The 12,645-nt window shown below is 35.1% G+C and overlaps 1 protein-coding gene across 2 annotated transcripts in view; it reads left to right on the top strand.

The window, feature by feature from the left end:
- Nucleotides 1-12,645, top strand: part of unc5ca (unc-5 netrin receptor Ca) — a 169,592-nt gene that overhangs the window by 67,415 nt on the left and 89,532 nt on the right. For both annotated transcript variants that reach the window (XM_051894005.1, XM_051894006.1), the window contains exon 3: nucleotides 12,327-12,470. In XM_051894005.1, the coding sequence (XP_051749965.1) occupies nucleotides 12,327-12,470 (144 nt within the window). The remainder of the gene's footprint in view (nucleotides 1-12,326; nucleotides 12,471-12,645) is intronic.

Here is a 12,645-nt window from a genome sequence, read left to right as displayed (position 1 = left end):
TTCTGACTTTATAACTCGCAATTCTGACTTTATATCACACAATTCTGACTTTATAACTCACAATTCTGACTTTATATCACGCAATTCTGACTTTATATCACGCAATTCTGACTTTATATCTCGCAATTCTGACTTCATAACTCACAATTCTGACTTTATATCACAATTCTGACTTTATAACTCACAATTCTGACTTTATATCCCACAATTCTGACTTTATAACTCACAATTCTGACTTTATATCACGCAATTCTGACTTTATAACTCGCAATTCTGACTTTATATCACGCAATTCTGACTTTATAACTCACAATTCTGACTTTATATCACGCAATTCTGACTTTATATCACGCAATTCTGACTTTATAACTCACAATTCTGACTTTATATCACGCAATTCTGACTTTATATCTCGCAATTCTGACTTCATAACTCACAATTCTGACTTCATATCACGCAATTCTGACTTTATATCACGCAATTCTGACTTTATAACTCACAATTCTGACTTTATATCACAATTCTGACTTTATAACTCACAATTCTGACTTTATATCACGCAATTCTGACTTTATAACTCACAATTCTGACTTTATATCACGCAATTCTGACTTTATATCACGCAATTTTGACTTTATAACTCACAATTCTGACTTTATATCATGCAATTCTGACTTTATATCACGCAATTCTGACTTTATAACTCACAATTCTGACTTTATATCACGCAATTCTGACTTTATATCTCGCAATTCTGACTTCATAACTCACAATTCTGACTTTATATCACGCAATTCTGACTTTATATCACGCAATTTTGACTTTATAACTCACAATTCTGACTTTATATCATGCAATTCTGACTTTATATCACGCAATTCTGACTTTATAACTCACAATTCTGACTTTATATCACGCAATTCTGACTTTATATCTCGCAATTCTGACTTCATAACTCACAATTCTGACTTTATAACTCACAATTCTGACTTTATAACTCACAATTCTGACTTTATATCACGCAATTCTGACTTTATAACTCACAATTCTGACTTTATATCATGCAATTCTGACTTTATATCATGCAATTATGACTTTATAACTCACAATTCTGACTTTATATCATGCAATTCTGACTTTATAACTCACAATTGTGTTTATATCTTGCACTTCTGAGAAAAAAAGTTTGAATTTTGAGATATAAACGTGCAATTGTAAGGAAAAAAACGTCAGAATTGTGAGATAAAAATGATCTTTTCTAAATTATCTTTTATTTTTTATTTCATATTGGAAACAATCTTCCATAGTATGCTGATTTGCTGCTCAAGAAACATTTCTTATTATTATCATTATTATGTTGAAAACAGTTGTGCTGCTTCATATTTCTTGATGTCACTTTTGATCAATTGAATGCATCCTTGTTGAATAAAACTATTAATTAATTTACTGACCCCAAACTTTTGAATGGTAGTGTATGAACCTGTTGACTTTAACCAGCTGTTGAATGATATTAATGTTTGCTATAGCACTGAGAATGCAACATGTATGTAAGAATTAAAATGAATCCAAGCATTTGCGTTCAGGTAGAGGCCTAACTGTTGAAGAAACACTGCCGTGCATTTCGAGGCTGGGAAAGCTAGCAGCCCTCCACTAACGTTCGATAATTCAGAGTGAAAATAGCATGTATTGGCTGAGGCTGAAGCGCAATCACCTCACCGCAGGAGAAACCGACACGAGCCGCTCTCGGTGTGGGCGAGCGAAGAGCTCAATTCATTACGCAGAGGTTAACAAGCTCCTATTGAGCTAATGACTCTAATGGATCTTTGATATCAACCCGCCGCAGTAATTCTGCTCTAATATCTCTGTGGTGGAAACTACTGTCATAATCACACCTCGGATATTACTCGGGGTCAGAGCGTGTAGTTATTATGGGCCGGCGAAATGGGACCGGCTGCTCTAAACTCTGTCGTGGAACTTTATCGAGGGGCCCAGTTAACGTTTATCATAAAAAATTATGGTGTGTGTGAGAGAGAAAGAGATTTAGAGAGAGCGAAAAAGAGCGAGAGAGGTATAGTTTATGCTTTTAATTAGATTTTCACTCTCATGGTTGCTTTAGGTTTGTCTTTGTTCGTCGGCTGTGAGCTCCCTCTGGCATTGCTATCTGTCTCTGTTTGGAGTGGTGTAATATCGTTATGAATCAATTTCATTGTTCATTTTGGCGATTGTGAGTAAACAAGGTTAAATCTGTTCTTGTCATCAAATGCTGGTGTGTAATCGACTCAGTGTGTTTTGTGTGTCTGTGTCCATATTTTGCAGAAGATTCAGAATCAGACTCATTATCTCGTTCAATCAGAGGCTATTTACTGATGTGGTTTTCATCTCAAATGGTCTCGTTTAGAGTTGGCATGAAACTGAAGTTGCAATAGTGAAATGGCTTCTCGAACAAGAAAAAAATGTAGGCCGGACTTGATTTTGTTAATGGGGAATTAATTGGATGTTTGTGGTTTGCTATTGGTGGATCTCATGTGAGTGACAGGTTGCCCCGCCCTCACGCCAGTAAACACATCATCAGAGAAGAGAAGTCGCTGCAAGAGGGAGGAGAAGTTATTTTGATTAAAGGTTACGATGCACAAGAATTAAAAAAATAATGATGTGCACAGATAGTATATATATATAATAATATAGTCAGTATATATATATATAATAATAAACACTGCAATATTCTATAAATAATCATTTTCCAATTTGTATAATAATTATAATAAAAAAATGATATATATTATATAGTTTTGATATAAATGATATATATGATATAGTTTTAGATATTTAAAATCCATGAATATTTTTAAGTGACCATAAAAACAAATCCTAGAACTTGAATTTTGAATCGATTCATTGAAAAGGACAGTTTGAACTGATTCACTGAAATGAATCAAATTTACTAGCTTTTTTTAAATTATTATTATTTTCCTTTTTTACTTAAATATTTAAAAGTATTTAAATATCTTGTTCTTCATGCTCTCATACTCCAAGATATACACTACTGTTCAAAAGTTTGGGGTTTGGAAGTACAGTACAAAAATAGAGTTAAAACTGTAATATTGTGAAATATTATTACCATTTAAAATAACTGTTTTCTATCTGAATGTAATTTAAAATGTAATTCCTGTGATCAAAGCTGAATTTTCAGCATCATTACTCCAGTCTTCAGTGTCACATGATCCTTCAGAAATCATTTCAATATGCTGATTTGCTGCTCAAGAAACATTTCTGTTTATTATCAATGTCAAAAACAGTTGTGCTGCTTCATATTTTTGTGGAAAATCATGATACTTTTTTCAGAATTCTTTGATGAATAGAAAGTTCAAAAGAACAGCATTTATTTTATGTCTTTACTGCAACTTTTGGTCAATTTGTTGCTTAATAATTAATTTCTTTTAAAAAAAAAAATCTTAACTGACCCCAAACTTCTGAACGGTAGTGTATGTTTGTGATAATTATTCACATGCACGATGTGTTCAAGTAAGCGAATAACACAGAACAGTAAAGAGAGAGACAGCGAGTGAATGGTCCAGATTCATCTGCCGTGTCTGTGTTCTTGACAGACGTCCCAAAGTGAAATCCACAACAGGAATTCAGTTTGGTGCCTGTTTTAAATTCATATTCACAATAATCCAAAACAAAAGTGTGTGTGCTTACAGATCTTGTTGTGAATGCACCCCATCCCATTATTGCTGTCATTGATTTTCTGCCTATGTGTGTGTGTGAGTGTGTGTGTGTGTGTGCGTGCATGTGATTTTTACATGCTTTGTGCGTCTTTTTATGCTTGCAAGGCAGCGCTTATTGATATTCATCCAACAGTCTATTGTTAGGGCGTTTTTAAGGCAGCATTACTGTTGCTAGTGCTCATAGTGATTTGAACAAACCTCTAACACTTAAAGGGTTAGTTCACCCAAAAATGAAAATAATGTCATTTATTACTCACCCGCATGCCGTTCCACACCCGTAAGACCTTCATTCATCTTCGGAACACAAATTAAGATATTTTTGTTGAAATCCGATGGCTCAGTGAGGCCTCCATAGCCAGCAATGACATTTCCTCTCCCAAGATCCACAAATGTACTAAAAACATATTTAAATCAGTTCATGTGAGTACAGTGGTTCTATGTTAATATTATAAAGTGACCAAAAATATTTTTGGTGCTCCAAAAAAAACAAAATAACGACTTATATAGTGATGGCCGATTTCAAAACACTGCGTCAGGAAGCTTCGGAGCATAATGAATCAGCGTGTCGAATCAGCGGTTCGGAGCGCCAAAGTCACGTGATTTCAGCAGTTTGGTGGTTTGACATGCGATCCGAATCATGATTCGATACGCTGATTCATAACGCTCCGAAGTCGTTATTTTGTTTTTTTTGGCGCACCAAAAATATTCTCGTCGCTTTATAATATTAATATTGAACCACTGTACTCACATTAACTGATTTAAATATGTTTTTAGTACCTTTATGGATCTTGAGAGAGGAAATGTCATTGCTGGCTATGGAGGCCTCACTGAGCCATCGGATTTCAACAAAAATATCTTAATTTGTGTTCCGAAGATGAACGAAAGTCTTACGGGTGTGGAATGACATGAGGGTGAGTAATAAATGACATTATTTTCATTTTTGGGTGAACTAACCCTTTAATGTTATGGTTCAGTGCATCGTCCTCCAGCGCTGAGTTCCAGATATGAATGATTCCTCAAATCATGTGTGTTGTTGAGGAGAGGAGTGCTGTTACGTTACTAAATGATTAGACACATGATTTTCACATGCTGGACAATTAAACAGATGAAGATATCCTACAGACATACAATAAAGGATGGACCCGTGACTAGAATATCACAGAGGCTTGAGGATTTGACCAATAAGCAAGCTGTCAGTTTTGCACTACTCGCATTTTCTTCAGAAATGTTAAAATTTATTTATATCTTTTTTTCCCTCGACATATTTCTGCAATTCATTCAGCTCACTTAACATACAGACTTTTTGTAGATAATTTCTGCTTGAGGTATGCGGGCTATTTTTTGTACACTTCATACTTTAAAGGTACACTATGTAACTTTTTGCTCTAGTGGTTAAAAAACAAAACTGCATGCATTTTGCGGAAGAACATTGTTTTGGTTGTGCTTCAGCTCTGTTACTGTGCGGGCGAATATGGTTATCTTAAAGCTCATAAAACATTCACTACTAGACTTAAGAGATATAACCAGTTTAGATGGAAAGGATCTCAAGCTGACTAGATGAAGACATTACTGTAGCTTTACACATTTATAGACACGGTAACACAACGCTACAACAACCATAATGAAATGAGCCTTCACAGTAGATAATGCTTTATAATGAACTCTGTTATAGAGCTACATATAATTAATCTGTTCAATAAAATACCTTACTGACCTGTTAAGTAATAAAAACGGCATCTCTGCTTTGCTTTTACAACAATTCAAATCTCTCAGTTCTTGCCCTCTCCGAAAAAAGCCAAGCTAATGTTGATTCTTGTTTTATTACAAGCTCTGTCGCATTATCTTTTTGCCAGCAGATTCTTCTCTGTTGTAGTGATGGGTCGATCAGGAACGATTTGTTCATTTTGAATGAATCTTTATTATGACTCGGGAACAACAAGTTACATCAGACAGTGATCTGTTAATTTTGTGTTTATCATGCATATGCAACATCCTATAGGTTCTGTACCGGAAACAGAAATGATTAGTTCACCCCCCGAATCTTTTCGAATCTGAGTTGTTTGTTCTTTTTTTTTCACATAATGTGACAGCTGTATTGGATACAGAAATTAGTTAATAATTCCCAACCTTCCCTATAAAACAAGTGCATAGTTACAGTAACATGATGCCTTTCTGGTCTTAAATTCGTTACAGTTTATACATTTGTGCATTTCTGTAATGATGATTCTTTTCCATAGCATTGAATGTGGTAATAAAAAGTTGGCTGTCACAACTCAGACCCGAAGTCTCAGGAGGTAAACTAATCATTTCTGTTTCTGGTACAGACTGCATATGTGACGTGACAAAAGAACGAACGACTTGTATCAGGAGGTGAGGTGAACTAACAGACTGCATAGCCTGAAGACCCAGCTAAGCAATGAATTAATCATTTCTGTTTCTCATAATTTGGCCTTGACTGCATTATAGTTTTTTCTTATTCGAAATGTCATCAACATTTGCGTAAGTAGTATGTGTTGGAGAATTTGGCTATTAACATATAACATTTTAATTATATTCTGACGAAATTAACAAAATGACTTTGTCTAAAGGATTTGCTCATTTTTGCTGAAAGAGATTCAAAGATCCAAGATCAGTAAAATGATCTGAACTTCTTATCACTACTCTATTCAGCTTTTTATTTTAAATGGGTGATTCCCTGGAGGTTGGAGATTTAGCTGCTCCATGTCAACTTTCTCACTCGTTGTTGTGAGTGAGAAAACCTACGCCACTCCCATATCACACACACGTCAAAGCATCTGGAGCAACTTTTCTCTATTTACGGATATGACGAGACACACACGGGCGAGTGATGTACACTCTCAGAAAAAATGGTGCAAAAGTTGTCACTGGGATGGTACCCTTTAAAAAGGTTCTAATATGTACCATTTAGGTACTAATATATACAGTTTTGGTATTAATATGTACCTTTGAGGTACTAATATGCACTTTTTAGGTGCAAGGATGTACCTTTTGAAAAGGTACAGCCCCAGTGACAGCTTTTGTACTTTTTTTCTGAGAGCGTATGTACGCAATTTCCCGTGAAATCCATCCAGACAGGTCTAAAATATTACACTTATAACAGGATTGATGATGTATTAACTCATAATTTCAATTTTGTTAATTTTGAAAAAAAAAAAAAAAAAAAAAGTTACATAGTGTAACTTTAAGATAAAGGTTTCTCAGAATCTCTAAGTGACTATGGTTGAATGTTTAGCATAATGTAACTGACAGTGACATTGTAATAATTGCATGCTGTTTTGCAGTTGGTCTACTGACATTTATTTGCATACTGATTTGTAATTGGTTTTTCTTGCATCTGTTTAACTATCTGTTGCCACCTTTTCTCTGCAAAAACACCATTGTTTCTCATGCATGGCCGACAGAAAACAAGTGTTTTGAGATGCGATTGTCATGATAATAGAACTTAAGTCTAACATTTTAACATGATTTTTCTGCTGCCTTGTAAACACAGATCTTTCCTTTAAGTTTTAATATTTGTTTGCTCTTTAAATTCATCACTTTCTTTCACATTTGTGTGTGTGGGCACTGCAAAAATAATTTTCTTAATTAGTTTTTCTGTCTTGTTTTCCAGTGAAAAATAGCTGAACTAAATGAAATCATTTGAGAAGAAAAATTACAGAAAACTTAAGAGACCATGCAGCTTAATTTGTGGAACTTATTAAATGATCTCGACCTGAGTGGTACATTTCTTGTTTTAACCATAAATTAATTGTACAATTAATGCTTATAACACGAAAAAAAAAAAAAAAAAAGTTTACCAGTGGAGGAAAAATACAAGCTTGATTTAAGATATATTTTCTGAAATAAAGTCATAAATCCTATGTAATTTTGCTTCTGACATAAATTTATCTTGTTATATTTTTAAAGGAAGAAAACACAAAGATACTGCACACAGTGTATGCATCTGTTCTTGACTGTAAAACACAGTTTAGATCATCATTCTTCACCACATCCTGCGTGAATCCTGCTCTGTTCTCTTTTATAGTTGCTTGACCATGAGTGATGTTTCTTTAAACATTCATGTCTTTTCACTTCACTCATTCTGTTCAAGGCTACAGGTTTCTCCCATTCACATCCAGCATTCTGCACCAAATGGTGCCATAAACACACAAATACCCAAAGCACTAAACAAATAAACACAGAGGGTAAGTGTGAACTATTGATTTCTATCAGGGAATATTTCATGGAGACATTGAGGGGTTCATTATTTATACATGTACAACAGAAGTGCAGTGCTGTCTGCTAGCAGAGCACTGAAATATATATAAAAACATCTCGTTTGCATCATACGACAACATCGTGATCGGCACTGACTTGGCAGGAGATTTGTAGCCTCAGAATCTGTTCGCGTGCCATCGCACAAAAGTGTCAACGGCTTTGTCAAAATGGCAGGCCTGCAATCTGGATGTATGTAATTTTGTGTGAACAGTATGCAAAGCATTTTGCAACAACTTTTGTGTTCCACAGTCATACAGATTTGGATGACGTGAGGGAGATGTTCTTGAATAAGCACCGGAGTTATTTTAGTATCATTAATATACTATTATAGTTTTAGTTAATATTTTTAAATGGATTTTATTTTTGCATTTTCTTTTTTCACTTTAATTTTAGTTAAAGTTTTAGTCATTTTTATTTGTTTATTTTTATTAATATCTAATTAGTTTTTATTAAAGGGACTATGATTTCACTTTTTTAACTTTAGTTAGTGTGTAATGTTGCTGTTTGAGCATAAACAACATCTGCAAAGTTATGATGCTCAAAGTTCAATGCAAAGGGAGATATTTTCTTTTACAGAAATTGCTTTTTAAGGACTACAACAAACGGCTGGTAGGGACTACAACGAGCTTCTTCCTGGGTTAGTGACATCACTAACCCCAAAATTTACATAAACCCCGCCCCTGAGAACACGCAACAAAGGGGGTGAGGCCATGTTGAGCTGCTTTAGAGAAGAGGAAGAGTTGTTGTTGTAGAGCAGGCGTGTCAAACTCATTTTAGCTTGAGGGCCGGATTGGAAAAAAATAACCATGTGCAGGCCGAATTAATTAAAATAAATAAATAAATAAATAAATAAAAACTTGGAACGCTTATAGTTGCTTTAATATTAACCATAAATTAATTTGCAAGAAAACTAGTACACTGCTCCTTAAAACTGCATTTGTTTTTACAGCAAAAAATATTTTTTTATTAGTGATGCCCCTATTTTGATTTTTCGTGGCCAATTCCATTTTTTTAGAAGCAAAATGGCCGATTCTGATACTGGTTGCAGATTTTTTTTTAAAGAAAACTTATTTGTTGTTTATTTGTTCAAATATTAGAGGCAAACACTGCATTTTTATCACAATCCCAACAAAGATGTTATGCACATGCGCATGAGCAGTTGTTTTTAATTTAAATTATTGTATAATTTCAAGATTAACAGCAAAAACAGCATGGTCTGACTTTAGCTTTGTGAACTTATGCTACATAAGACACCTGCACAAAACAAAATCAGCAGACGGACTGAATGAAAATGCAAATTCACTCTCTGACAGTAGGTGGCGCTTATGGAACAGCAGTGATATAGCGTTTCCATGGTTACCGCTATACACAAAGCAGTGATGCATTTATAAATAGGCTACTACTTTATACGGAGATAAGAGGAAAAGCCATCAAAACTTTCCTGAAGACAGTTCCCTTCAGAGATACATTCATATTAACCCCAATTTAATATTTATATTATTCTTCCTATTTTTCGCGAACAGTGAGCCTGTGCATGGTACAGTATTTTCTCTGCTGGCGCGTCTGTTCTCCTCTTTGTGTCCGTATTCAGCGTGTGCCTGTGTTAACGTCCTTTTCACAGACATCGTAAATATTTCCACACAAATGAAATTTTGGGAAATTATTACAATGCCCGGAATAAAGATTGACCAAAATAAAACTAAAAAAAGTTTGGATTTATGACCAGTGGGATAGTGCATCTCTATTTTTTTTTATTATTATTATTATAGTTCAAATCATCCCGCGGGCCGGATTGGAAACACTTGTGGGCCGTATTCGGGCTGCGGGCCGTATGTTTGACACCCCTGTTGTAGAGTGTTGTTGTCATGTCATCATTTTATACTGGACTGCTTCACAAACGAGGGTCAATTCAACGCTGGATTTGCACAAAAGATTAACATGACGGCACATGCTAGTCGATGAGTTGAATCAACTCCACAGCAACTACATAAATTTACAGGGCTCAACGCTACGGATTTTTTCTACAGTGGTTCAAATTTTTACTTGCCCTGCCAAAATTTTCACTGGCCCCACAACAAAAATGTAATAAAGTAAAAGAAAAGAAAATGGGCCTATAAAATAAACCTAGTTATTGTTTTCATTGTTTTTGATACATCATGTAACCTATAAGATTATGACACCAAAAGCTACTAGATTAACTCATTTAAATTTTAAATATTGTTTGACAAATAAACAATAAGTAATAAAATAGGAACAAATAATCAAATAACGAGTAATAGCACAAATAAATACAACAGAATAAACATATAAATTAAATAAAAGATTTGTTATGTAGGCTTAAACATGAGATTTTCAGGTTCAGAAATTGTAATCTAATGTATAACTATATAAATATAGATTAAACTTTATTAAAGTTAGTCAAGAGCTGTTACAGATGCATAAATAATGTTTTGAAATGTTGAAAATATAAATACGGTTATTTGAAATTATTTATAAAATGAAAAGATACTGTAGGCTACTTTAAATGTGAAATTTAACCCGCCAGTAGGTGGCAGCAAGTCCCTGTTAATGAGCGAGTCATTGAGATTCAGCCAATTCATTCAAACGGCTGATTCATTCAGGAAGTGTTGCTCAGAGACGCAAAACAATTCTGTGGACTTTGTTGGAACAATTTTCGTCTGCGAAATAGAGCGAAACAAGCTATTTGGTGTCTAAAATGTAAGTCACTTAAAATAAACTGCTTGTTTGTTTATTAAACTGTACGATGTATAAAATCAATATCACATTTGTAATCATGCTAAAACTTGGCACTCTTCGTCTAATATTTGTTAACTATATTAAATTATTTAAATATAAAAGACATACAAGGGCATTTTGCCCCTTATCTTGAATTCTGAGGGTATTCTAAATGCATTTTAATAGACTAGATAACGCAGTGAAAGCATACACTTTAATATGCACGCGCACTAGTCTAACCTACTTGACTACATCACATAGTGTATGCATGCATTCAATGGGTGTGTTTTTGTTTGTTTTTTGTAATGTGAGAGACATACTCGATAATTTCAGATCGTTAAATCAACAATTACGATATCATAGACAATATATAACACACTATATATATATATATATATATAAAACTACAGCACTGGCCCGATCGGGCAAGTGACGGTTCCGCCGAGCGTTGTTCACACTGGCCCCGGGCCATCGGGCAGTCCTTATTGTCGAGCCCTGATTTATCCACTAACCATTCAGAAACGTCCAGTGTCATTCTAAAAGTTGTAACTTCTTCCTGAGTCTCTCCATCAGTGTCGACTCCGGTTTGAACAATGTAAGGCTGAACACCGTTACTGACAATCCTTATTTTGGCAGTGTGAGATTCTCCAGCTTTGTTGTTGTTAAGCAAACGAAGCGTGAGCTGTTAAAGCTCCGCCCTCTTCTGGAAAGGTGGCCGGGAGCAGCAGCTCATTTGCATTTAAAGGGACACACACAAAAACGGCGTTTTTTGCTCACACGCAAATAGGTGCAAATTTGACAAGCTATAATAAATGATCTGTGGAGTATTTTGAGCTGAAACTTCACAGACACATTCTGGGGACACCAGAGACTTATATTACATCTTGTGAAAAGGGCCATAATAGGTCCCCTTTAATATCAAGTTTTAGTTCTTTTAGTACTTCAAGTTGAAAATAAGAAGGAAGCTAGCTGAAATATAATAAGGTTTTGTAAACGTGAATTTACCAGGATATTATTTACAGTGTATGTTTACATGCAGCATAATACCCTTTTGAAGATGTGCTCTCATCCAGAGATGTTATCGGAGCAGGACTGATATGTTTACACATTTAATGCATTTGACAGACGTTTTTATCCTAAGTGACTTAAATTGCATTCAAACTCTGCAGTTCATCAGTTCAAACCCATGACCTTGAGATTGCTAGTGCGGTGCTCTGCTGTTTGAGCTACAGGAACGCTTTGTGATGGGAATGTTTACAAAAAATTCTTGTCTCTTCTGTAGTTAACAACATGAAAAGAAAGCGTTCCTGGCATTTTGTTTTAGATATGTTATAAAAGCAAACAGCCTTCCTGAGGCTTCTTTGATCAGCTGACTTTTACAAAACTTGCAGCTACACTTTCTTTGCAAATACTTCTAATGCAGATATTTACATTGGATTAGGATACATGAAAACATTTCATTTTAAATGTGCAATCAGATTTTATTCAGTTTGACAAAAATCTGTGCATGTTCTCAATCAATGTGGAACAGGCAGTCAAACGTCTGTCGGTGTGAGTCTGATGTGTGTTTGTGTTTGTGTGCAGGTTTGGTGGTGAGGGAAGCACGGATTGAGATTTCCCGACAGCAGGTGGAGGAGTTGTTTGGTTTGGAAGATTACTGGTGCCAGTGTGTCGCCTGGAGCTCTGCAGGAACCACCAAGAGCCGCAAGGTGCACGTCCGCATTGCATGTGAGTATAAACACACTCACACACAGGGTTTTTTTTACGAGAAGAGTCTTTGCTCTGTCTGCTGTGACTGCAGGAGATTCACAGACACTTTGGCTTCATGTTTATTGACACACACACACACACACACACACACGGTCTGTGAGAAAGTCTGTAAGCTGGCTGAAGGTAATGGAGC

The sequence above is a fragment of the Ctenopharyngodon idella genome, chromosome 5 (genome assembly GCF_019924925.1).
Source record: "Ctenopharyngodon idella isolate HZGC_01 chromosome 5, HZGC01, whole genome shotgun sequence".
NCBI classification, from domain to species: Eukaryota; Metazoa; Chordata; class Actinopteri; order Cypriniformes; family Xenocyprididae; genus Ctenopharyngodon; species Ctenopharyngodon idella.
This window is presented reverse-complemented; position numbering and strand designations above follow the sequence as displayed.